General features: G+C 41.2%; 2 protein-coding genes across 3 annotated transcripts; one reads left to right on the top strand and one right to left on the bottom strand.

The window, feature by feature from the left end:
- Positions 1–1,040: 1,040 nt before the first annotated feature.
- svip (small VCP interacting protein) lies at positions 1,041–6,059 on the top strand. Of its 2 annotated transcripts, XM_034587054.1 has the most exons (5): positions 1,041–1,786; positions 2,000–2,050; positions 3,121–3,167; positions 3,602–3,715; positions 4,686–4,706. In XM_034587054.1, the coding sequence occupies exons 1-4, from the start codon at positions 1,724–1,726 to the stop codon at positions 3,681–3,683; spliced, it is 243 nt and encodes an 80-aa protein (XP_034442945.1). In that variant the 5' UTR covers positions 1,041–1,723; the 3' UTR covers positions 3,684–3,715; positions 4,686–4,706. The 2 variants fall into 2 exon arrangements, with proteins under 2 accessions (XP_034442945.1, XP_034442944.1); XM_034587053.1 differs by lacking the exon at positions 3,121–3,167 and having other exon boundaries at positions 1,128–1,786; positions 4,686–6,059.
- Positions 5,914–27,957, bottom strand: LOC117762611 (growth arrest-specific protein 2). The gene is made up of 8 exons (XM_034587044.1): positions 27,647–27,957; positions 22,924–23,085; positions 19,612–19,742; positions 15,155–15,296; positions 13,902–13,965; positions 13,183–13,393; positions 12,994–13,101; positions 5,914–7,963 (listed from the first exon to the last, which is right to left on the bottom strand). The coding sequence occupies exons 2-8, from the start codon at positions 23,066–23,068 to the stop codon at positions 7,754–7,756; spliced, it is 1,011 nt and encodes a 336-aa protein (XP_034442935.1). The 5' UTR covers positions 23,069–23,085; positions 27,647–27,957; the 3' UTR covers positions 5,914–7,753.

The following is a 27,957-nucleotide window of genomic DNA, read 5'->3' as shown; positions in this document are numbered from 1 at the left end:
CGATGAGGGTTTTGAGACTTTCCATTTTCATTCATGAATATGCATATGCATCAATATAAATCTATAAGTTGTTAGAGGAGAAAATGGACTTGAAATAGAGAGGTTGTAAGGCTGTTGTTTCCGAGGTGGAAAACAAGCACATCAAATCAAAAAATGAATTGACCACAGTTATGTAACATTAAACTGCTGTGGAATAAATAGGTGATAGAGTTTTGTCATGTGCATCTTTAACTTGGGTGGCAATCCGCAAAGATAAGTAGGTTTTCTTTTTTACAAAACCGATAAGTGTGAGCCTGGATACAAGCTTTGTAGTCTCCAAAATTACTCTTCTTCATAGTTCCTGAAATTTGTCTCTTATTCATTTTTGCATGGAAAAATATCCAGCTTGTGGCCCCAGAGGGTGAGTGAGGGAATGGGACTGTCAATGAACTTTAAAATGTGGTGGTGGGATGAGAAAAAATAAGGGAATATACATATACAAAATGTAACATCTTCCAACCCTTAATATAGTCATGCCTCTATTAATTATTATTATTATTATTATTGCTGTTATGTTTTATTTTTTACATGAAATGTGAATAGCATTATGCATATGATCTCAAACCAGAATAATCGTATTATACCTCATTATATAGATACACACATATAAACTGTATACATAGATTACAATCACACTTTGTTATAATATGATTCAAGAAGATTTATTGTCATTTCAAAACATGAGGTATACATGAGAGGGAATGAAACAAAAATAACTGATGTCCCGGTAAACAGCAGAGATGCTTAAAACTAAGCAGAAGCAGCAAATAAGTACAATGAAATAAAAACAATAAAACAATAATTATTACTTATTACTAATACTACTTATACTACTAGATAGATAGATATATACTTTATTGATCCAGAGGGGAATTTGGGTACTAGAAATACGAAGACTAGTACTACTAATAATAATAATAATAATAATAATAATAATAATAATAAAAATAACTTGGTGATTATGGTGTTGGTTTTGTCACGGGTCGCAAGGTGGCGCTGTTCGGCAAACTATCAGAAGTATGATGTCCACACTGAGCTACGTTCAAAACCACCAAACCCAGCCGAACCCTGTTGTTATAAACTAATTCTACCACAGTTAAGCTAATGACACTCACCCTTACATTCACTAACTGTGTGGATTAGCATTAGCCTCTATTAGCATTAGCCTCTTTGTGTTCAGAAACGCTGACAGTTGTGTAAGTCGCGTGTCTCCGCCACAGATGGTTAACAGTGTTCATTAAGCGGACGCTGTTGAACACACCCTGGCGGAGTTGTCATCCAGCTGAACCCTGACCAGAACACACACGGAGGCAGAAACCACTCGACCCAGACGTCGTGACCGTCACATCCTCCCGATGCCGAGACGACCGCGGTGGGAGAGCGTGTTTGTGAGGGCGGCCTGAGGACCGCGGCTTGTAGAGTAGCGCCAACTAGCTAGGCTGCTAACGCCACCGCGGCTAACGGAGGCTAGGTACCGTTAGCTCATGATAGCGTAATGCCAGGCGAGCCTACACCTACCGCAGCTGCTGGGAGTGGAGACCGCTTCTTCTGTTGCCTCAACCGGGAGCCCGGCGGCGCGACACGGGCTCGGCGGGCAGTCAGGTAGCCGCGTGAGCTAAAAGCTAAACTCATTCTCATTATATACTCATTTCCCTCCTGTTGCTGCCTGGAATAACCTGCCAGGATGGGGATGTGCTTGCCGTGCCTTGGCGGGGCGGCGGACGACGTCGTTGTCACCCCAGATCCGGTGAGTTACCGTCCTGCTGCTGTTATAACCAGCATGGTGCTCTTTAATAAAGCTAATGGACGTGTGAGTCCACTGAAGGCCTTACTTGGGCATGTTCAGGAGGTCTCGCCTGTGTAAACACTGACCCTGGTGAGTCTGCCCCAGTTTAGGCCCAACATGGTTCCCCCCCCTTTGACTGTGTCAGCTGAAGTTGTCTGTTGTTTTTATTACCAGGATGCGAGGAGACGACAGTTAGCCGAGGCCGCAGAGAAGAGACAAAAAGAGGTGAGTAGATAAACACTCGTTCACATAGCTTATGACTCCTGCTGCAGCTTCTCGTGTGGCTGGATTGTATTGTGTTATCCAGAGAGATGGTTTGCCAACTCTCAGGCTGAACTCCATTGGGAATGCCTCCAAGCATAACACTGTACAATTCAACAGCAAGACACATTCCAGCGTCATGACAACCCCAAATACCTCCAATACAGAGCCACCAAAGACTGAACTAGTGCTGGGCGATATGGCCAAAGATATCATTATAATGTAATGTAATATAACAACGTTCACATCAGTCGAAAATATCAATAATTATCACGATAAACGTGAAGCTAGAATGGTGCACACTTCTGCCGAGGCCCAGCAGTCCCCTAATGAAACTGAATTTAAATTCACAAGACCTGCATTGTTATTTGCACCAAGTGCTCATGCTCATAAATGTAAGCCCTGGAGATCTATGAATTATTTGAGTAAACAAGGAAAATGTTTTTTTAAAAATGCCCTATCTCACAATGTTGTAAACAACTTGCATCTGCCCCCTGATATTGATCCACTCCAAAATGTAATGGGATCTCTCCTGACCCAAATCGCATTCTTCATACCAAGTTTTGTGGTAATCGGTCTCGCAGTTTTTGTGTCATCCTGCCAACTGACAGACCAACAATCAAACAGATGAAAACACAACCTCTACACTCTTCTTTAGGAGCAGAGAACGACAAACACTTGATAAACAGCAAAACATTTTACAAATCTGTGGTGGAACTTTTAAACAAATTGTGTATCATACCTCCTCACTGTGCATGTACAACTCACAAGCCTTATGTCAATATGTACTGAACTTTTGTTACATTGCTAGTGATGATAATCATTGTTCTTGTTGTATCACCCAGCCCAAGACTGAACATTGTCCTCACCGAGAAAGGATTTATTGCATGGTTGTTGTTTCAGACTGCATTAGTGTGTCAGCTAGATGTATCTAATCATTAACTGAGTGAAGTAACCTATTGTTAAACACATACATGCACCACATTTGAGGTAGATGCACTTGACAGTGTGGTGAGTCATTTTTTATTGTACAGAAAAGCCTCTTTCAAACCCGTAAGAGCCATGTCAAAGTTGTAACGAGGTAAGTAGACATGGATCAGAATAAATCCCCCTCTTGTCCAGGTGAATCCTTTAACTGCCACATCCTCCTGCTCTAACTCACTCCTTTCCTCCACAAATTGGCCTCCTTACAATTCACACTGTGAACTACTACAGATTCAAATCCCAAGCCCTAATTCACCGTCACATTAGCAGTACTGCGCTATTGAAAACGGCTTTAGCTTTAGTGCCTTATTTGGCACTTGAATGCCTCTCCCCTTGCTAGTTGTGATTGAATTTGCCTTGTGCTTTCTGAAAAGCTTGTGATAATACAATGTATGAAAAAATGCCTTGACACCACATGCATGTTTTTGAGACTGCCTGTATACGACCCTAACAACACAAACAAGAAGCCAACAAGTTTGTACCGCAGCTATTTCCTTTTAGACTTCTGTCACTGTCTGCTCTGTTTTTCAGACAGCATACCGTGGTGTTAAAAACCCAGAAGCGGTCGAGAGGAAAAGGAAAAAGCAGGAAGAAAGTGAGAACCAGGCGATGACAACGAATGCGTCTGGTGGCGGCGGTTTGAAGGTTCGTTTTGTGTTCATCCTCGAGCTGTGTGACTTTTAAAACAACAGTGTCATAAGTGCCGTTCCTATGGGGCATCGAAGAACAGATGTTTTATTTGATGTCAACTTAAAAAAGACTCTTTCTTGGCATCTGAAAGACACTTCTGATGCCAAGAACATACTTTGATATGAAAATATTGGAAATAATTACTGGTATCTTAAACGGATCTGTTCCTTAAACCCAGGAAGCTCTATCTAAATATTAGGGCACGGTTACACATACGCAAATGTACCATTGACGAACCTTTGCCTCCTGTTCACCTCCAATCTGTGCAAGCAAAGGGGCGAATAAAACATTGGCTCCCTGTGGCAAAGCAAATCCACAGTGTGGCTTGTTTGGTGAACTTTGACAAATTCAGCTCAGAAAAACAAACACCAGACGCACGATTCTGACTTGAAGTGCTCAGCGTTCTTCAGTCCCGTTTTATATACTTAACATGAAAGGACAGAAGACTCATAAATTATCCATCAAAGTCTAGATCAGCAAACCTAATCTCAATTGCAATATCAAAATCTCAACCAACAGCAACAAATATGTGTGGTTGTCCTCACATGGTGGTCATTGGCTGCAGTTTTCTCAGTGAGCCAAGATGGAGGAGACCCTGATATAAGCTCTGTCGAACCAGTACTTGAAGATGTCGCACATGAAAATTAGAACCTTCCTCTGTTCTTCACTGTACATTTTCTAGCAACCCCAAAAACCACTTGTTCAACAACCGCACTTTTTGTGTGTGTGTGTGTGTGTGTGTGTGTGTGTGTGTGTGTGTGTGTGTGTGTGTGTGTGTGTGTGTGTGTGTGTGTGTGTGTGTGTGTGTGTGTGTGTGTGTGTGTGTGTGTGTGTGTGTGTGTGTGTGTGTGTGTGTGTGTGTGTGTCAGCAGGCTCAACGTCTTAATGACCGGACTGTAATCTCCACATTTGTTTTCCCTTGCAGTGGCAGGTAGGATGAACACCCTGATGGCAGAATCTGAAGTCTTGACTCGGAAGTCCAAAACAACGTGGAGCATCACTGCAAGATGACTTGAAAGATGTCTGAACTGCTGTCCATTCGTCTACTTTTTGGTTCTGTTATTTGCCCGTTTGATGGTGTCACGAGACAAACAGCTGCCGCTGCTGGATGCAAAACGATCTGAAGTGAAGAGATAACATCAGGACAGCCCCCTTGATGCCAAGTTACACAAACCAGTGTGGACCTTTGGACAAATCAAGGATGATACACAGTAATAGCAAAAGCAGGCTATTTTATATTAGATAACACGAAACAATATAACTCTTAAGTCAAGTTGTGTCTCTGGGAACACATTGAAACAAGCTGTCTTCAACACTCTTATAACATGAGCTTCATCGCCGCACCTTTCCTTTTATTTTCACAGTCGAGGATCAGTATTCACCGTTGATCTGTTCATGGCCAAATTGCTTTTTCTGTACCGTTATACAAAGGACTCATTTCACAAGTTGGACACAGTTTATGTTTACATAGCAATTTAACTGTGCTTATTGTTGTTTTATTGTACAATAATGAGCATCCACGTACCAGTCATTTCACCTTGTTCAGGCTCTATGTGTCGGTAACACAAAGGCTAGTGCAAACAGGGCTGTAACTTGTTGCTATTGGCTGAACCTGTTATTCTCTTTGCGCGGAGTGTTTCCGTGACTGATGCACATCTCACAATGAAGTCCCCTGATGCAGAAGGCAATGCGAGTTATGCCTTTGACATTTTACGAAGAATATATGTTCGACAACCAGGCCTATACTCTGCAGCATCATATAGTTGCTACATTTGTGATGAAGGAAGTAAGCACTGGAAAATAGGGAATGATTTATTGAACTTGTGCACACGACCTATTGCATTTTGCACTGGCCTTTGTGAACCCCCCCCTTTTTAATGGAGCCTAATTTCAACGGAATTTTTTTTGGTTTTCTCTGCACAATTCCAGTTGAATTATTGAATGCAAAACTCTTGACGTGTCGCCTGCTTGATTTGAATGAGATATCAATTGTGTTTTATATATTGCCATGTGACAAACAGAAGCTTTGGTTGGACATCTATTTGCACACAGTTTGTCAATATTTGGTACACAGCAAATAAGTGGAGAGAGAAACTAGTAACAGAAATATGAAGAAACCGAAGGAAAGCATAAGTGAATTGTGTATGTTGTGATTTTTTTTCTTTTTAAACTATGACTTGCTTTGACTTGAGTGCATTTCTTACAGCCTTCACTTGATCCTAAATGCTTCCGGTGCTCTCTCCTTTTTGTAGAACAGGAAAGCCAATGGTATTTGCTACAATAAATCACATTTCTGCTACTCTTGTGTAAATTTCATGTGTGGAATTAAAGTTGATGAGAAAGATGATCCAAGTTCAGATAAGATTTTGATATTGCAATTGAGATTAGGTTTGCTGATCTAGACTTTGATGGATAATTTATGAGTCTTCTGTCCTTTCATGTTAAGTATATAAAACGGGACTGAAGAACGCTGAGCTCTTCAAGTCAGAATCGTGCGTCTGGTGTTTGTTTTTCTGAGCTGAATTTGTACTGAAGGAAAGATAAAAAGTTGACCCAGTCATGCTTTGAATATCATCAAAAGATACTTCAATTTTTTAAAGATTCAAGTTTGGAGAGTTTATTGAAATTGTACATCTGAGAACAGAAACTGGTCTTATTTACTGCACATACACGTCTGTGAGTTACACTGCACAGCCACTGACCTCTCTGACAGTCCCTCATTACTTTTCAAAGAAGAAGTTGGACAAATGAACACATTGAATATGATCAAATCGAGAATTAAGTCTTATCACAAAAATCTTAACCTCAGAAACTGATTCCTCTGATTTCAGCGATTGCACTGCCTCTAGAGGCCAATAGCAGAACAAACCAAAGAACTGTGGAGCCTCAAATAAGGTACATGTTATATCATAAAAAAACACGGTTCTGTTAAACTACATACTGCAACTAGTGCAGGTGATTGTCCATGTTCTCACTATAGAAATTATATAAAACAGGAGCTACTCTAACAATGATTATCTATAATAAAATGACAGTTGTATAAAATTGCATTGCATAGAATAGTCATCAAGGATGTAAACAATTGAAGCATTGAGACATTGAGATAGCCTCGTGACATGAGAGGGTAAAAGCTACTACATTTTATAACCCAACGTTTGGTTTGAAGGAGAGATGTGATAGTTTCTCTACACAAATACTACACAGTAGACTATCACGTACATATTTGGTCCATCACATGACTTTGGCCTGGAAGAGCCACGGCCAATACAAGTTCAGTTGAGTGTCTAGAACCATTAACATATTCAATGTACTGTTATGCATTTAGGACATCAATATAAGCCAAAGTCAAAAAGAAAGAAGGAAAAAGAAAAACATGAAAAACATGAAAAACAATGCCTTGGTGTTGGAATTCAGTCCAGGTCTCCCAGGAGTACTGGCTTCCTGAAGACCCTGGAACCCCCACAACATACTCCGCTTTATTCAGAAAATGTATGTTTTCGATATATATATATATATATATAACGCAGACAGGTACCACAGGCCTTATTGACTGCATTCAAATAAGAGCATGTGCACTAAAATCTGCAAAAATCGTACCTACAAAAAGTGATTACTGTATATTGCTTAAAACACGATTAGAGACTGATAAACATCTCTCAACAAAATTTGTACAGCTTCATTTGTACCCAGTTGAAGCGATTTAAAAAAACATTTTAAAAGCTTTAATTTTACAGTTACGTAAAATTAAATAAAACCTCCTTGTATGACTGCAGCCTTTATGGGATCACAAACATCCATGTGTCTTTTTTTTACACAAAAAACAAAGCATCACTGTTACACAAGTGAGCTTTCCATGAACGTCTATAGCCCCTGAACTTTTATAAAACCAGACATTTGTTAGACATCCATGTCCATTAAAGTGTGGAGGAAACAACAGAGAGAAGTTGTCTTCTGTGCTCTTTTATCAATGGCCCTTTTATCTGTCTCGTGTCTTCACTTTTTGCTGCGGTAGTGTGCTGCCACCACCAGGTAGCTGTCGGGGGTCAGGTCCTTGATGTTGGGGGACTTGCTGCTGACAGGAGACATCTTGCCCTCCACCCGGGAGAATTGGAGCATGCGGCACGGGTCGTGCTTCAGCAGGTAGCTCTCAAAGGTCTCCCAGCCGCCGCCAACACGCACCATCACGTGCTTGTTGTGCAGCATCTGCAGAGAGGAACAGGATTAGGGCATCTCCTCTGATGTCGCCGTGTGTCAAAGGAGAGCTTTGAACAGGGCGCTGAGCTCTCCCCTCTGCAGGACTAATGTTATTTCCCTGATTGACACAGTGGGTTGAAGTTGAATGAGGAGTTAAGCACGGCTTTGATGAGGCCTCGGACTGGATGGTGTCCCTGGAGGGAAGCGTTCTAAAATCTCCTACCAGCCTAATGCCTTGTTGAACAGGCTACTGAGGAACATAAGATTGCTAAGAAACGTGTCACTGTTTGGTTTCTGGAATTACAAAGGAAAAATGACTAAGGTGCTAGGTATAATGTTCATAAGGTTAACCAGCTAAAATCTGTATATATAGCACTAATCAAAAATACAGCTGAATTTTGAATATAGCTAGTTTTGCAGGTTTTTAATCATAAAATTGAAATAGTTAAAATTGACATCCACAATATGTCATGATTGTCCAAACAGTGTTATATGAGATATTTAAAATTTAAATGATATCTCAGCTGAACCACAGTGGTGCAGGGACAGAGGTACTTCCATGGCTACAAAATATATTCCATCCAAACATGAAAACATTATCCTCTGCTTAACCACAGAATTATAAGCAGTATTTTTTCCATCATTAAATCTGCAACGTTTGCTTCAAGATGATGACACCTGCCGCACCAGGGCACATTCTCAAGGTTGGCTACCATGGCAACGTCAGCCATTATAATAAAGAGAAGAAGAAATGAAAGACTCTGGTATATTGGACGCTCAGACTCTTGCATTCCCCAGAGGCTGCACACATAAAACATGTCTGCCTCACTATGGAGCCCTATCGCCCCTTCCTCATTAAGACATCATTACACCTCTACTAACACAAGCTTGTTTACTGAACGCCAGAGTAAGCAGGTCATTATAAAGGTCTCCAATTCGTTATATTTGTCCTTCACAGCACAATCAGGAGGATCATGATTCAGACAAATACCAGACTAAATCATTTGATAAAAAGGGTAAACTACCTCGTGAGTCCGTCACCTCAGTCTGGCCAGATATGAGCCTTCCTGCCCTGCAGCTCCGTAACATGCAGCATTTATAAGCCACTAAAAAGAATCAATCTAGAGGGCAGTGGCGGGGCACTGCTTCCAATCACCAGCGCCAGGCCTTCAGGCTTTGTGACTGTGGTTTTAATGGACCTGTGTAACGGTGCCGAGTGGTTTCTATCACACTGCTTTTGGGACAAGACCCTAACCAGGGCCTTTCCTCTCCTCAGTAACCCAGAGCAGAGGCAGGGGCCCAGGGGCTGAGCTGCGACAGCACTTCTCTCAAACACTGCAAGGATACTCTCGCCCCTTGTTGGAGCTACAACCATCTCATTTATTCCCGGAGCTGAGAAGGTCAGCCTCTCAGGCTGTACAGATTATTGTGAGGTAGAGTCTCACATGTGCTGCATGCCGCTGTTGTCCTCGCCAGTGACTGGTCTTTGTGTATTCATGCCGGTTCAGTGGAAACAGTTACTGGAGGGTGGGGGTAAAACTATCTGAGGAATTTTAATTAGAGGATCTTCTCAGTGAAGAGTTCACACTCAGAGGCAGAGGGACAGAGGTCTAACTCTCGCTTTCGGCTTGATCAAATGATGTATCTCACATACTGTGACTGATGCACACGTGGTGATACACATGTAACTCTTATGTAAGTCTGTGACATCTATTGCACGTCTGTCTGTGCTATAGGAAGCTGTCCTCTGTTGCTCTCGTCTCTCTTTTTGTTTTCTCGGGAGGGAAGTTAAAGGTTGTGTCTGTGTTTTATATTACGTTTCACATGATCTGGAATTCAGTTCCCAGTAACTGTGTAAACTCATCACCGGAGGGGTTTTTATAACGATGTTTGGAAATGTCTCATTGCACAGATGAACACAGATATTTTTCTCCTGAAATATGTAGTTGTGATTAATATATATGATATGAGGACACTCCAGACTTTTGGCTCTGCCTGTGCATATTTCTGATTGTATGAATTGTGTTATAATTTTTGATGTCTCTATATAATTTATTTTCTCTGTTTTCTCAGTCTCTCTGCCTGTGTGTTAATCAATAATTTCACATGACAACTTTTACATTGGAACTGCAAGTACATTATACCTTTAATACTTTCATTGTGTAAAATTCACAAATCAGTTTTTATATTAACTTGCACATGCTTCCATTATGTTTCATTATGTTTTATAAGGTAAAGGATGTAAATACTCTCCCATTATTGCGCAAAATTTCCTAACAGCTGATCCTGAATACATGTAAACATGAAGCCATATTACACAGTGATGTTATAAAATATTCAGCCTGATAAAGAGCATCTTCTCCCTAAACACAGTATCGACCCTGTGCCTGTCTCTCTACACAGAATTTATTTGGTTTAAAGTTCATGTCAGGGGGTTGTGTTGTGTTTTCTGGTCTGAAATGAGGGTTTAAATCCCTTTAAAGCAGACGTATGACAGCCTGCACTGTGAGCTTCTCACCACTTGTCCTTGGTTGCTCAGCAACACAATGAACACTAAAGCATGCAATTACTAAAACCCACATGAGTACAAATAATAATGTTATGAATTAGATTCTTGTTTTTCTCACAAATATTTTAAAGCAGCTTTATTCATCCACACCTTACACTAGTAGAAATTTGATTTGGTTGAGGTTTAACATTAGTAGTTGTAATATAAAGTGCTGACAGCAGAGGACATCCAAGAGTAAACTCTGTTTTGCACGCTGGCACATCCTAAACATGCCATCAGCATGAATCAATTCACATTCTTTGAGGTGCGAAAACTGGTTGTGGGTTGCCAAGTAACCAGGATCCCAAGGGGGCCGATGCTACATCACTAATCTGTGTTAGCCGCCATTCATCTCTCTTTCTCTATCCCTCCACTCCAAAGTCGGGTAACGTTTCCTGGGCTGGTAGATTCAGTGTGATTATAAGATGTGATTGCAGCAGCCAGTGTTGGGCGGATTATGACTTGGCAAAAGATATTTCCCAAGTAATAACTTGGTCATCGCATCATATGGAAATGTGTGGCTTCTACTTTCCTTTTATGGCCAGTCGGCCACATTATGTTTGGCTGAAGATGGACATTGTCAGAATACCATTACCAGTAAATGAGACCTCACAGCAAAGACGCGGCTCTCCAGACACAATGGATGATTCATTGCAGAGCCGGCCCCAAGTGTCAACTTACTGCCATATGCTGTGTGAATGGAGAGGAGTTGGCGCTGCAGTGTGAGATCTCATTGTTGTCGGCCCTAAGCTGATTTGAAAACTAATAGAATGGATGAAATGAGATTAACAAATATATAAACTCAAACTGAAGATTTCCATAGTCCCTGTGTTGTGCTCTAAAATCTATTTGCAGGATAGATACTGGCACTTTTTTTGGTGATCATTTGAGTGCACTTATACTGCATTTGCAGTTGCGCTGTATACATTTGTGAAGCAGCACTAAGGTGGTGCATAGTTGGTCTATAACCTAACAAACACAACATTAAGTGCACTGGTGGAAACATTATCCAGAGTCATTTAAAGAGCAGTTAGAATGTGACATAATGTTTAAGTGGAGAATTTAAAGTCCTCCACAGGAGACAGTGGTATTATCAGCAAAAAGTACCTGAGGCTTAAAAAAGAATACTCATTAAGTATGTCAATGTAAAAGAGTTTGCATGTTCCCCCACTCTTCTGTGTGCCGGTGTGTGGTTTATCTGAGTGCTCCGGCTTCCTCCCACAGTCCAAAGACTTGCAGACTGGGGTTCAGTCAATCAGAGACTCTACACTGACCATGAATATGAGTGTGAATGGTTGTTTGTCTCTGAATGTTTGGCTTGGCTCCAGCTCCCCCTTAATGATGAGGGGTATAGTAATACTGGAGCACTGACCAATAACGGAGATTTACATTTTGTTTTGCTGGAGCTTATTTCAACTGTTTCAATTGTCGTAACATATTTTTAATGCTAATAAAAAAGAATTGTATGTCAAATATATCTATATCTTCTGTATATCTTTCAAGTCATAACTACAGCAGTCAGAAGAAAGAGAGCACAGCACAACTAGCATAAAACTGGAGTACAAGTACCTCAAAAAGAGCACATATTCAGTTACTAAATATACTCAGTCACCACTTAAAAATATAGAATCTGAGTACTCTGTGTACTGTGTTTTCCCCGTAAATAATCTTCATGTTGTTCACTGTATTTATTGTTATTTCACTAACACTCCTCCTTTTGTCTCTGATAATTCTTTCAGTACACTTGACACCATTCACAACTGAAACCAGAACATTCATCAGCTTCGGCCTGTAGCAACTTCAAACGCCCAATTTAACATTTCTAATGGGGCTCACGTAATCTGGAATCCAGCTCCCGCTAACTCTGCAAACTCATCACCAGAGGGATTTTATAATAACTTTGTTAGGAAATTCCTCACCGCTGAGTTCTAAAACCTTGGATCTGAACTTCAACAGATGAGCACAGTTATTTTTCTTCTGAAATGTGTTGTTATAGTTATAGTGATGAAGATATATGACGAGAGGAAACTCCAGACATTTGGCTGTTTGGCTCTCTCTGTCTGCACATATTTTCTGATTGTAAGAATTCCCTTGTGTGTTTATATATTTCAGATGTCTCTTTATATTTAATTTGTATGTGATTTTATACAAAGTAACGAACAAAAAAGTACACAGATTTATTACCACTTAAGTCTCCGAGACAGTAACATGCTGCTTACAGGTTAATCGATAATATAACACTTGGACAGGGACCATTTTTCCGAATGGGCACTTTTACATTCAAACTGCAAGTGCATTATACAGTTGATACTCTTCCCTGTGTATAATCTTGTTTTTTATTACATTTGATCTTTTTCCATTGTGGTGTAAGTTTTATGAGATAAATGCCTTTAAATACTAAACCAAATGGTCCATGAACCCAGTTGTTTCCTGGTTCTGAATATATCGAAACCTGAAGTCATATTATAGAGTGATGTTATGAAATACTCACTCGGATGAAGAGCATCTTCTCCCCAACACGGTACCGACCCTGCGACTGTCTTTCTACACAGAATTTATTCGGACACCTGCAGGGGGGGTCATCAGCGATACTTCTTACCTGTAACACACACAAAGACAAACTCGTCACAGATGTTTCCCCTCTGAGATTAAAAACAAAAAAAAACAAGAGGTGACTTACAGCATCGTCCAACAGCTTCCCTGTGCTTTTCTTGATGGACGTCACTTTGGGAGGAGTCGGGGATGGGGAGGGAGAAGGGGAAGGAGAGGAGGCAGGAGATGGAGGGAGGGGCTGAGCTGGAGATGAAGGTGATGGAGGAGGTAGAGGCGCTTTCTCTTCTTGCTCAATCTCTCTCTCCAGCTTTATGAGGCCTGGAGGCTCCACATTGTACCTACACCATGGAGACAAGAAGCATCCATAAATTTGGTATAATACAACATTTTAACCAGGATTGCATTCAGTGGAGCGCATACCTCTGTCAAGGCCCCTTATGAAACCACATTTAAATTCCCTTGATCTGATTTCAATTTGGAAATCAATTTAAATTTCTCCTCAAATTCAATCAAGTTTCACTAAATCCACACACTCATAAATATCAGTCCCCTAAACATGCCTGATTTTTTCATCAAGATCCATTAATTATTATCTGAGAAATCAAGGAAATGTCAAAAAATGCTGCAATGTGATAGAAAGTGAAAAAAAGGAATTCCTGGATTCGCCCCTAATTCGGATCCGCACCAAAATTGAATGGATTCTCCCCTGATCCATACTGCAGCTTTCCACCAAGTTTCATGAAATAAACTGACAGGGGTGAAAACATGATCTCCTTGGTGTGGGGATAATAATCTAACAAAGTATGAGGGATTCATGGATAAACTGAAATAAAGAAAGACAAATACCGTGATGATATCCGCCCCAACTGTAAAAGACAGAGGCACACCTCCCGTGGCTGCCTGTGAAGAACTGCAACAAGAGATAGAGTTTCAGCATTAGGTTTGAATCATTATAAAGACATTGTATGATATCTGTCACAAGGCGATACATGAGAATGGGAGTGGGTGTGATGGAAAAGACAAAGACGTAAGCTCATAAACTTCATGCATTCAAATGTTCCTCTCCTCTGTAATCCTGTTAATCCCAAATCATATTTGCATCGATCAATCTTGGGTTGTACACACGGACTTGAGGTGCATATCGACACGTCACTGACTATTTGACCACACAGTGAAAGTGGACACAGGATGTATGACACATGTGAGACACCACACCATGCATGGTAGCAAACCTGGTGTTGTTACATCTACTGCTGAACTGATAAATCCATCCAGAGAAAGAAAGATTGGGAAGAAAGAGAGAGAGAGAGAAAAAGAAAGAGGGATGATGTCAGCTGTTGCTGTTCTCTAAAGTGTTTTCACAACATTTTATATAAGAATTACACGTCCCTTGCATTTGCAGGACCAGTGTTGGGAGCTTGCTGAGTGTAATTTGGCCTTCGAAGATGATTTACATAGTTTAAATTGCTAAGAGATGGTCGACCAGGCATTAGTCAGGAATTGAATATTTTAGGTATTTCAGTTGCGGGCAGGGTCACATACTGTACAGGGGATTTTTCAGTCCAGACATAACTGCAAACACATTTCAGCAATTTGAGAAATCCTTGCAATAGAGAGAGACATAGATAACAAACCCAGAGCATGAATGAGGAAGAGAGCAACAAGGCCCATGAGATGAGGAAAATATTTGCATAGCGTTGGCCTACTTTCCCCACTAACTCACACCCTTCCCTCTGTGTGCGCTCCCTTTGTTTTGCTCCAGACATTTTGTGCATGGTCGCAATTTTCAAGACCCGCTTGTCCTCATCACCAGGTCGAGCTCCCAGCAGACCGCTGTCCTTGTGAGTCAAATTAACAGAAGGAGCCGAGGCAGGGCCTGGAGATGTGAGTCCTCTGAGTCACAACAGGGAGGAGAGGGAAACAGTTCAACCCATTTGATACTGCACCTGCACAATCCAGGAGAAATCTGAGTCCGATGGCCTGGCAGTGCCAGTGACGGCCAAAGACGGACAGTTAAAGTCTGTTTACGGATGCTGTTTGTCCTACACACTGATTTTCTGGTGTTTTGATGTTTATGGCAGAAAGAAAAGCAGACTCACCTAAATCCTCTGACTCAAACAGACACGTTTCACCAACTCCAACCTCACGACACCAGGCCAGGAAGTTAGCTGTGTTGTCCCGTGCAAAGAAAGAGCCAGAGGGCGCACTCTGCCGGCATGGTATCCTCCGAGAGGGGATACTCTGTGGCAGAGATAAAGGTTAGTAGATTAATAACCCTCAAAAATGAACCTATGGGATGGAGAGTATCCTCCAACTTTGTGTTTGACAAAGGTCCGTACGTTTCCCATCATAACACTGATCCACAAACTCTTTATCTACACTGATTTCTTCTCCATCTGCTGAGGCTCTGGTTTCACATCAGGATCAAGGAGCATTTTTCATATAGATCAATATGGGAGATGGCGGTTTAGAAAACCCCCGGCTACTTTACCAGGCCTTCTGTGATTTGGGATCAAATGACAAGCTTATGGGTTTCTGCCCCCACACGGTCTGCTTGCAGAGATTTATGCTCCTTCCTGTGGTTTTATACAGGATATGTGCGTCTGTGCTATGAGAAAGGTGCAATGAGCTCATGCTGGAAATATGAAGGCTTTTCAGGGTATTTTTCTTTTCTTTTCCAGGCTCGACTTTTGACTTCTTTTTTTTTTTCTGGGATCCTTTCTGTAGTTGAATTATACTTTGCCTTCCAGGAGAAATAATCTCTAACAATCATAATGACATGTTATCATTTCTGTGGTGCCTCATTGAATTATCTACAACTCTACATGTCTGATAATGGCACAAGGAGGTTCTCGAACCTTTGGACGACACCATGTCTAAAAGGACGGGGACTAGGAATAAGAACAAGGAAGAGGAGGAAGATTTTAAAACCTTATTGATGATCAATACCAAATTCTCAACACCTCTACAGCTGTACATACACCCTATAAAAATAGCTTTGGAACATATAGGTAGATTTTATAACCACTAGTACAGGACCCATTCTAAAACTGCCTGGACTGTTCTCTTTGTTTATGCTGAGGACCTACTTCAGAATTGTTAGTTAGAATTAGTGAGTTCTCCTCAAAAAGTTCTACAGTATACTATCACTTTTTATTGTTTGTGTGCAGGAGGGTTTTTTATAAACAGTCTATGTGCAGAGTGAAGCTAGATTACTTTGTGTTCATCCTACCTGGTTTATCTCCAGTGAAGATTTGATGTCAATATTTTTCATAAAATCAAAATCTTTCATTTTTTGTCGACTATTTCAGAGGTCTGTTAATTTTCAGACCCAAGTTCACAACTTCCCAAACCACAACCTCAGTAATTTAGCTCAACATAAAGCATTGCAGCAACAAAGTGAACGTTGTATAGGAAGCCATTCTATGAATGTTGTTGTCCTGATGGAAATTTAGCACTCGTGACAGCCCTGAACGTCTGTGTCAGTTTGATACAGTGAAATAAAAAGAATCAAATCATTCAAATGATCTGGCAGCGATTTAGACCCGCGGTTTGATCCAGTTGCCGACCACTGCTGTAGTTTATCCGAGGACGTGGAAGAAGACATGTTCAACTTGGTCCACAGACTGACACACTGCCCGACCCCCCACTGACGGATACAGAGCTCTGGACATCTGTTAAATCAATTTTTATCAATATTGAATATCTCCCATGTCCAAATCGCACAAAATTGTAGACTGCACTGCCCTGGCACACTAACAATAGACCTGCCAAGTGCGATAATCAGCCACTAGCTGAAGCAATAGGTTGGGATTGGTGTCATTCTTCTCATCCAACTCTCTGCCTGAAAGTGAAAAAGTGCAATGATGCTTTAAATGTTAACAGTGTGGTAATAAATCATAACAGCTGATGAGAGGGTTGTATTGAAGTTGGCACATGGCAGACATATGACAGCTTGATTCATCTGCAGTTGATATTGATTGATGTAAACACGTGGGAAGATGTGTGAGAGACGACATCTACAAAGTGTGATATATTGTTTCTCTCTGCTGCGATCCCTTAGTCCCACTGCACACACCACATCAACTTCGAATGGGACTTGAGCGCACATGGAAGTGTTCTTTAAAGTGGTGTGACAGTCGACAACTACAGCCAGCGAGGGCCGAGATGAGCTGATAAAGGAACAGCTTTTTGTCTTGAATCATAAATCTTGACATAAAATGGGTTACAGCATATCAGGCATTATATGCTACAACAAGAACAAAGGGCAATAAATCACACACGCAATAAAACATCATAATGTAGCTTTTGTTTGATTTTAAAACCTGAGTTGTGTCTCAGGCCTCCTTCTGCTCTCTATTGGCCACCGGGATCAATAGGCTCCTCTATTTCAGTAGCTCCTCTGACGTCCCACGGTCATTGACCTCAAGTATTTCCTCACATCTGTGCTGCTGCACTCACACTGAGATCAGGAGACCCGATGTCATCAGCGCAGTCATGCCTCTGTGCAAACATCAACAGCTCTCATAGAACAGAAAAGAAGGAGTCTTTGGCTTCTTTTCCTCCATTTGAAAAGAAACACGACCTCATCCATCCCGCTGAGCATCCCATCATCAGACACCAGCTCAGTGTGTACAAACTCACTTTGTTACTGTACTCTAGTACATTTATCATGGATCTATACTTCACCCAAATAGATTTATTTTCAGGTACTTTTCACTTAAACCACTACATATATTGGCAAATATCTGTACTTTCTACTCCATTAAAAACATTGAGTTACATCTTCGTAATGTTTTGATATATTTTACAAAGTAAGAAGTAACAAGAGGGGAATCGATCCACTGATCCAATCAGAGCAGGAAGGTAGCATTAGATCCCGCCTTCTGCAGCAGACGTTACCACAGAGAAAGCCATAATGATGTAATAGATCATTGCATTAGGGACTAGGCTACACTCAGCAAGTACTTTTACTTCAAATATTTTAGGAATATTTAAAAACAAGTACTTACTTTTACTCAAGAAAAGATCATTTGGTACTTTTACTGGAGTAGATTTTTGTCCATTTATTTGTACTTTTACTTCAGTAACATTTTTGACTACTCCATCTACCAACAGCAGATGCTAAAACAATCCAACAAATGTTCATGTTTACAAGATAATGACTTTGTCACATTAACAGAGGTTAAAGCTCAGGTTGGTAATCCTGGAAGAGCTAGAGCCGGCTACACATTGAAAATAAGCAACCAAAACACCCCACCTCCTCCCCTCAGTCCTTGTGCTCAGCCTGACAACTGCTAGTAGCCAACTTTTCCAAATGAAATGATTGGTCGTGTTTATTACTGTCCTGCGAGGGCCCCAGACACTGGCTTTTTTAAAGACAACTTTATTTATTGATGGCTATTGGGACGTGAAGAGAATTCCAACAAATAAGATTAAAAGTGTCTCAGAAACCACTTACCAACCCTACCTTTAAAACATTTTCTTTTTATTTCTTAATTCTCATAAAGCAACATTTCACTCTGTGAACATTTTTACAAAATTCATGTTTGTCCAAATGCTCTCAACAGCATGCATCCAAGACATGAAAATAAATATAACAACATTTGAACATAATTCCTCCAGGATACTGTCGACCTCAAAGTTGTCTCGCAGTAGCTCTGAAACTGATACAATCTAAAGATTTGCGCCCTTATTATTTGTTTTCTTGAGCACTGACCCAGTAAAACACACATTTTCACTGATTGCTCAGGTTAAATGACAGATAACCACTTGCAAAGTTATCCTTTAATCTTCCCAATTCAATAAACCCTCACTCAAGCCTCAAAAGAAATCAACGTTCAACGTGGTTCTGCCAAATCTCACAGGGGATGTGGGGCCCCATCAGTTAATGTGTCCTTGCCAGGCTCACTTTTTTCTTTTTTTGCCCCGCTGAAGGCTGCGGGCCCCCATCCCCCATCCCCCATCCCACCTTTGAGCACTGCTTTATAAAATTGTGGAGGTCCAAGCAAAGTGGGGAATCACGGCTGCTGCTGAGCTGACGAAACCAACGTAACACAGAGGGTGGAAAACAAATGCAGAAGACCCTTTTTAATTATCATCAAGAGGTTATGATACTGACATTTCTTTGGGACGAGTGTACAGGAGCTTTTATTGCTCTTATTAAGGGAAACCTACTGATAGAGTCTCAGTGATCGTCAATTAAACTTCAGTGCTGCTGCCTTCAAGCTGTCTGGTACCAATATATTTTATACCACAACATAAAAAAAGGATTCGATGTAGGGATTTGAGTTAACAGCATTCACAGAAACTGTGTTACTTAGTTACACATTTATAATAAGAAGGAGATTTCTTGATGATAAAGTGGCAGTCTGATTGAACATTTCAATTCCGTCTGACTGATGTCTCCCTCCTCTTAAACAATTTTCTGTCAAATCTTTCAAGCTGAAAGTCTCCGAACACTTTCAGCCCAGATTTGTCTTCAACACATCACTTTTCACATTTCCCTGTGTCTGTTATCATGCCAGACTACTATAATCCTCAGGTTTCTCTCTACCTTTGTGTTGCCAAGGGCAGGCAGGTCTCCGTTACTTTGCCTGAACTTCTCCTGCAGTGTCCCAGCCAGCTGGCACAACAGGAAGCCATTGTCTAAGCGATCCATGAAGCTCTCGGCGGTGATTTCCAGACCTGACCAGGGAAACACATAAAGAAAGCAGAGCCCAGCACCATGAATTCATCATAAAAGTGCTCATGTGAAAAATATATACTGTATAAGGAAATAAAATCTAATCTCCAGCCTGTTTCCCGATTGAAGCTGAACCTGACTCAATGTTGTTGACTCTCTCAAACCGCTGATTGAGCTTGGCTAACGCTGCTGGGTTCGGGCAGCTCTTCAGAGACCAAGTGTTCAACTTTTATAATACGATTTGGGGGAATCCAGGGGGGATTTTCTGGGAAAACACCATGAGGTGGCAGTCATACCTACATATGAAAAGTTAGCGTCTGCTCGTACTTAGTAATGCATCATTATACTGCACAGTTGCACAGATAGATTGGTGATCAACATGTGGTGTCCAGTTGACTGACTTCCAGAGGACCATTCTTCCTTAGTTAGATCACTGTGAAATAGGAGGTGGTGGCAGGGGGGTGTCTGTGGAAAGAAACCGGAGAGACTTTTTTTTTTTTCATCCCTTTTCTGTTTCTTATAGGAGGAGGGGTCTGGGGGGTTCGACATATAATGAGTTCCAAATGTTGTAAATGAGCCCAGAAAAAAAAAAAAAGAGAGAGAGATTGAAATCTTGAGAAATACTCAGTGAGCTCTCGTCTTATACGCTCATACTCTCCCTCGCTTTTCTGTTTGAGGGAAATATATTCCAGAGGGCTCTCAGGGAAATATTTAAATTTATATACTCACTCCTATGAATCGCTGAGTCTCTCCAACCCTGCTGCTTAACAACAATGACTCATCAGTATATTCAGGCTTCCACCTCCCACTCAATCAGCAGACTCATCCTTACACCAGGACGCTCCTCCCATCTGAAACTGTAAACCCTCATCTGCATATCAACGCTTCCCGCTCAGAATCACTGAGAATACAGCATGTGGCCTAAACCAACAAACTGGTTGTGTTCACTGCTTCTCCTTTCTGAAGCCTCCACACCCTTGATCCCTCACCACAGCAGACCACAGGTTTCCAGCTCATCTGGTTCCAGTGCAAACACACACTCGACTGCCAGAGATAACAGGGAAGATAATGAAGTTGTGTTAAGTTGTTCGCAAATAGACAGGAGTCCGTCTCAGGGCCTTAATTGGCTTTGAGTCAGTTTGACAAATGTCCGCTGGAGCGTACACACAGTCTGCAGAATGTCCAATAACTCCCAGTTACGAGGTGAGCAATTTGAAACACAGGCACAAAAAGAAAAGAGAAAAAACTAATAAATGAGGGAGTAGAGTACCACTCCTCATAAAGTCTAAACAGTTTTTGATAAATCTTAAAATAAATCTTCTCTTGGAAAAACAGTGCGAAATCGTTTAATTCTTACATCGTAATAGTCTGCTGGAAGGATTCCAGTGGATACTAGTGGGTCTGTGCTGCTTTAGAGAAATGGTTCTATATACCATTTTTGCCTTAGAGCCTTTTTGTTAAGTCCTTAAAGGGATAGTTCACTGAAAAATGAAAATTCACTCATTATTAGTGTTTGAGCCCACAACACACTTTTTGAGTTTCAGGGGTAAACAGTGTTGCAGCCAAATCCAATACAATTGAAGTAAACGGGACCCCTTCTTCAGACCTAAAAAAACATAACATGCCTCCATACTGCTCCTGTGGTGTCATCCAAGTGTCCACAAGGCTTGCGGACACTTGGATGACACCACACGAGCAGTATGGAGGCATGTTATGTTTTGTTTCTGTTGTTTCATTACGTCTGAAGACTGGGTCACTTTTTACCCCTGAGACTCCAAAAGAGTTTTGTGGACTCAAACACTTCACCCACCCCTCCATCGGCATAGTGGTGAGTAGATAATGAGTGAATTTTCATTTTTCAGTGAACTATCCCTTTAAATGAAGCAATGCATTTCTCCCGTCACAGGGTGGATGCCTTAAAGTTGTGATTTGTCAAAGGGATTTTTCTATTCACAGACATTTTCAATTGAATTTTCTATCAACAAATTTTAGAAATCTGTCTGTATGTGACTCAAATATCTTGAGAACTGTTTATCAGAACGGTTTCACACTTGGCATGTCCATTTTTAAAGGTCCAAGGAAGTGCGGTGTCAAGTTTGGTGCAATTTGGACACACGATACAGTTCATCTTTATCAACTTTGAATAAAAAGGCGACCTGCGCTCTGTAGCAGCGGTGGCTGTGACTCACTGACGTGGTCGATCACAACAGCGCGTTCACAACAACGGCAATGACAACTGAATCTCCAGTTCGGGGTCCTGCAGACTGAGTCAAGCTACTCTGAACTTTGAATAAACAGGTGAACAGCTCTTTGTGCAGCAGCGGTGGCAAAGCGTCAGAATCAAGCAGTCAGCTCAATCCCTGCAGGTCACTTTTAAAGTTTCAGAAAGAAAACAACAACCAGCATTACCAGAGACCAAGCAAAGAGCCCTTTCCAAGCAGGCCGGTTAAGGACAGGCAATAGTATTGTCCTAAAACTTAACCGTCTTCATACCTGCCCAAGAGTTGAACAGGAGTCACCAGATTCAGATCACATCCGCAGACTGTGTCATGCAATTGTTGTGTGACTCCACTTTTTAATAAATGCACTACACAGGCTGATTTATTACACAAAAACAGCCTTACACAAATCTTCTGCTGATGCTCCCTCCTCTGCCCATTCTCCACTCTAATGATCCCCATTATTCAATTAAGGCAAATCCATGGGAGAGTGTGTGAACATGGATTCACACATTCTGGTGCTTTAAAATAGTTTGTAATGAGGTTCAGATTGATTCCAGGTCCCTGCAGAGGTGTTTGCATCAGCAATACCAGTTCAATTACTGTTGAAGATAAGGAAATGTGCAGGATTTTTCATGTCAAGTTATATATAAGACGGGGTTCGGAATAAATTAGCAACAACGCCTGCAAAGTTAAATTCCTTAAAATGTTGCTGCTATGAGAGATATTAATGCAAAAATATTGCTAAATATGAATTAGTAGTATTTGATTTCTTAAACTCTTACTGACTGTGTGTAACTGTAACGTGTACCAACAGTTAACATTTCAACAAGCTCTTGGCTAAATAGTAAGAATTTTATTATGTCTAGAAAGATGACCCATAAACTACCACATGTTACTGACTCATCCTCAGAAACATATTAACATCTCTTGATCTCTATGTGCTACAGTGAGCGTCACTTACCGAGGATATTACTGAGCCACAGGGCCAGGTCCTCCTTCATGGGCAGCAGGCTGGCTTCATGTCGACTGGCCAGCCACTGGTGGTACTGCTGCATGTCCGTGAGGCCGGGGCCGATGGGATGTTTGGGGCTCAGGGAGCTGCACATGGTTCCCTACAGACAGCCTGAGGAAGAAGAGGAAGACACAGAGTCTTAGACAGTGGCACACTGTAAACCTTCAATTATCACATCATGTAAATGTCAATATTGAACAAGGTACAGTGAATGTCTTTTATTTGTGTACATTTTTATTTTATTGAATTGTTTATCAGTACGTCTCTATGTCGTGTTTTTTTTCTCCTCTTTTTTTCTGTAATTCAACTCAGTATCATTGTGATTTAGAGTCACCCATTCAATGATTTCTCAAGTACAGCCAGAAATAAATGTTGTAATGTGTAAGTATCAACTTGCTGTCTAAACAAACATTTAAACACAGAGTGTAGTTGTGTACACATAGATAATGTATATAATTTGTCTAACTTTCCCAGACTACCTCTGGCAGGGAGGCCTTTGTTTGTGCGTTTCTTCGTCAGCAGGATTATGCAAACACCTACTGCAACCGCCCTACGCAGATGGGTGGGGCATGACGCAAGGAAGAACCCAGGATCCGGGATTTTTTTTCTTTTTCCTTCCTTTTATCTCTTCTCATAGGCGCGTTTTCCAGACCCCTGCTCCGAACTGCAGGGTCTATATGAATAATCTTGATATATATACATAAAGGAAACACTTGTGACTTTTTCTGCAGAGGTGTAAGCATCAGCATAGATGTTACTAGGCCAGGGAAAATGATGATGGCGTGATGGGGCATTAGCCTTGGCAGAGGTTTGCGCTCTTCCAGTACCCTACTCCAATATATTTCTGGAGTACACATTGTACTTTTAACTTCACTACATTAACCCGACAGCTACACACACTTGTTACTTTGCAGACTCAGATCGTACAAAACCTATAACCTGCTCATAAAATATGATGCAGTGTTACAAATTAAACTACCAACAGCATAAACAGTGATGCATCTGTAAAAACAATAAACTATTATGATGTATGATGGAAAAGCTGAATCAAACAACACTGACATTACTGCACAATTAGTTAGCATTTGATACTTTGAGGTAATGTAGCTCTGCTTTTTCTTAATTCACACTAGTATTCCTACTCTCTACTATAATTAATGATCTAAATGAATCAACATGACAATATTCTTCAATAACAGCTGACATTCAGGCCCTTTATTCTCAACAGCAGCAGAGGAGGATCACATGAATATAAGTGAAGAGAGTTGTGAGTGCATTTGTTCTCTCGGCCAAATCACGGTGTGGTTTACAGTCCAGCTGATGATATAAGGTTTTTTCATGGACCCTGACAGCACAGAGACAAGGGAAAGCTTTGATGGAAGCCATCGGGACTCTCATTCAACAAACGCCGCACACAAACAAAGAGCTCCTTCAGATTACCCCGCTTCCTATAGGAGACAGACTATCATAAAAGTCTAATTCATTCAACACTGCAGCAGGCCTTAGGTTATGGAGCTGGTGCAGAGACTGATATTAATATTAAGAGCAACATTTAACAGCTACTTACTGCCTGTAAAATGAAGTCATTGAGTAAATGAGACGTTCCTCACAGTCTTTTCCTATATCAAGCTACAGCACGCCAAGTGTTGCCCTGTATGAGCTTTAATGTGAAATCCTTTCTCATCTCAGTCCAGTGTCACTCCATTAATCTGAGACCAGGGAGCGACTGAAAAAACAAGTGGGCACCAGATGTAAGACCTGAGCAAAGCAGCAACACACATCAACTGCTCGGTAGCAACAGTCACAGTTTAGAAACGTCAGTGCTGTGATTACTGTTTCTCTACACACTGATATGTTCAGACTGGTGGTGCAGAGAGGAGTGACACAGTCAAGGGTTTGCATCATAAGGACTCAGGACTATTTTTACTCAAGACTTGCATTCACATGTTTTTAGGGGACTTTATTTTGAAAATGAAGGACAAGAAAATAACCTAAAATGGTCAAAATCAGATTTTCTGTACATGTGGTGCTTTTATAGTTATTGATGGATAAGATCCTTAATTCTTTTAGTTCAGAACATCACTGTGGGTTTATGATCCTTAACTTTGTAGGAACACTGCGGAAGTTATTAAAAGTTTAAATCATTAGTTTTGTCGTTTCAATAGGACCTTTTCTTGTTATATAAGTTGCAATGGGATGTAAGGCTGGAGTCCATACAGTCCTTATACTGTCCTGTTTTTACTTTCATTAAAGACTACAAGATGACAGATGGATGATATGACTGATGGTGTTATATTCGGCTACAGTCATCCCGTATGCTAGCTATATATAGTGGTTGCATTGAAACAACGTTATCTGCAACCTGGACACAAGCAGGAACATCTTACACCACCATGGTAGGCAAATAGCAACATTTGATGCAAATGACAAGGGGAGCTTATTCAAACAAGGAAGCGAAGCTGCCACGAACAATTAGTTCACAGTGAGATGTCTGAAAATTTCCTCTGAATACCGAGGCAGTGTAACACAATGCAAGGAATCTGACCTTTAAGGCAGTGAAACATTTCAAGGTCCCACCGGAGTTGGCTGCTACCAAATCACACCGCGGTGCAACGCTGGACGTCAGGACATTGATGTCCGACCAAGGTTGTGCTTTTTTCCTGAAGACAAGAGCTCCTGGTTGTGTACAAACACTAATCTCTGGAGCTCAGCAGTCGCACACAGGTGCAACATTCCCATGTCCGCTGTGGTGCAGGCTGACACACATGTCTCCAAGTACAAGACCCATTCATAAGAGACCCACATTGGTGTTGTGTGTGAATAAAAACAATGGTGTTTGACATGTGTGTCGATGGGGTGCATTGCAAAATCATCTTGTTTACTAGCCCAATGAAGATGTTGATGTATTTTATCTGTTCTAACTCGCAGTTTTTAATACACTGCATATTTTAAAGAGTCACTGTCTAATGAAAAACATGTGTATCCATGTTTTGAATTTTTTCAGATAAATGACTCCTTTGTGGGTTGGGAAATTTCTTCGACTTCTCAAGCTGAACAATTGTCCTGAAGCAGCTGGAAATGGAACATTTTTCATCATAAAGCATTTGAATTCATTGTTTTAATATATATTTTACATAACCGTCATATTTTTTTCTGCTCATCTGACTCAAGTATAGGGACTTGAACATTTTTCTTTATGTAAACTTGAATCTATAGTTGGAAAGTATTATTCTCCATTAAGAACATCCTGCTGGGATTCCCCCACATTTTTCCCAGGGAAGAGTCTTAAAAGAAACAACCAGCTGTTATTAAACATACTCGGTTCCTATCACCACACTGTAGCCTGACCTCTTCAACTTCAGCCCATAAACAGCACCAGCGCTCTGGCTTGTTCTGCTGAACTTGCTGCCTCTTCCACTTCTGTTATTTCCAAAAGTTGACTTAAGAGGATGACATTCAAATCAGGAACAGATAACCCTCCTCGCTCAGGGATATCCATATATAAATATATATAATCTCAGTCAGAGAGGCCTCATGACTTCAGCGAAGCAGTCACAACATGCCACAGTCGGCTGCAGATCCCTCCAGGAAAGGCACACGGGTGGGAATTTTGACTGCTGGATCGCATCAATTAGAAAAACAACAAGAGTGGCTCTGTCCTGCTAGCCCTCACAGACCTTCATGCCTTCCTCCTGCACGACAGTAAACTGATCTGGAGCCTGATTTGTCCACTTAAACAAGACAACTTATAGCGTGTCTATACTGCAGATAAATACTGTGTGTGTGGTGAGTGAGTGTTGCGTTCAGGTAACAGCAGCTGGACAACGTCTCTTTCAGAAAACATCAAATATTCTCGACAAAAAAGCCTACAACACAAGGCTTGTTCATATATACACAATCTCATGCCACACATTCCAATAACCCTGCAATTTCTGTCATAAATACTCAACTGTGATAATGATTTAATTTAGATTTAATCATTTTATAACGTAAAAAGGTTGCCTCAAGCCACAAATTAAAGATCCCTGTGTTGCAGACATTCAGCATTATAAGAACACACAGGTATTGAGACTTACTTGTGTGATAACTTGCTTTTGGACTGCGTTGCATCTGCCCCTGAACACACTCAGCATTACATTTCCATTTACCACTGCAATACGATTTTTCAAAGCTGTCTCCTCCTTTTACAACTGCCACAACATGAAAACAACCACAACAGACATGTCAGCATTCTGGAAATAGGATCAAGGGCTGAATGTCTGATGAGTTATGACTGAGATCCAGCCATGCAGGCACACACTAATTAAAAACCAATGAAATGACAGAGCTGCAACTGAAGAGAAGACCCCAGAGTGTGGATGGTTATTCAGATACCTTGAATTCATTTTAAGAGATGGGGAGAAACACACTAAGAGTTTTCAAGTTTATTGCAAGAAGTAACAAATCATTGAGCCCCAACAGAAGATGACATTATTCTGAAGAAATCGTTTTTAAATGTTAGTACAAGTTGCACCCAGAGCACTAATCCAGAACATGCATATAAGTCTGGTATTCATTTGTCAGTGTAAGAAAGCAGTCAAGTCGTCTCGTGAGTCGACAAAATGCTTCATATGTATGTGTGTGTGTGGGGGTTTGTTTGTGTTTGTTTGTGTTTGTGAGTGTGTGTGCTCACCCTGAGGGTTCAGCTCGCTGGTGTGCACCTTCCTCTCTCTCTCTCTCTCTCTCTCTCTCTCTCTCTCTCTCCCCTTCTCTCTCTCTTTCTCTCTCTCTGGTCCTCTGAGCTGCAGGATCCTTGTGTTCATGCTCCTCGCTGCGGTGCATCGACCCACAGGTTACTCTCCAAAACACTGAGCCACTGTGGACCGGGGAGGTCTCTCTCTAACCGCGCGCGTGCACGAGGGTCTGACTGCGCACACACACACACATGCACACGCATACACACGGAGATGTATATGTGTACACGCTGCTGATGGCAGGGAGGTT

This window comes from Hippoglossus hippoglossus, chromosome 6 (assembly GCF_009819705.1).
Source record: "Hippoglossus hippoglossus isolate fHipHip1 chromosome 6, fHipHip1.pri, whole genome shotgun sequence".
Classification (NCBI taxonomy): Eukaryota; Metazoa; Chordata; class Actinopteri; order Pleuronectiformes; family Pleuronectidae; genus Hippoglossus; species Hippoglossus hippoglossus.
This window is presented reverse-complemented; position numbering and strand designations above follow the sequence as displayed.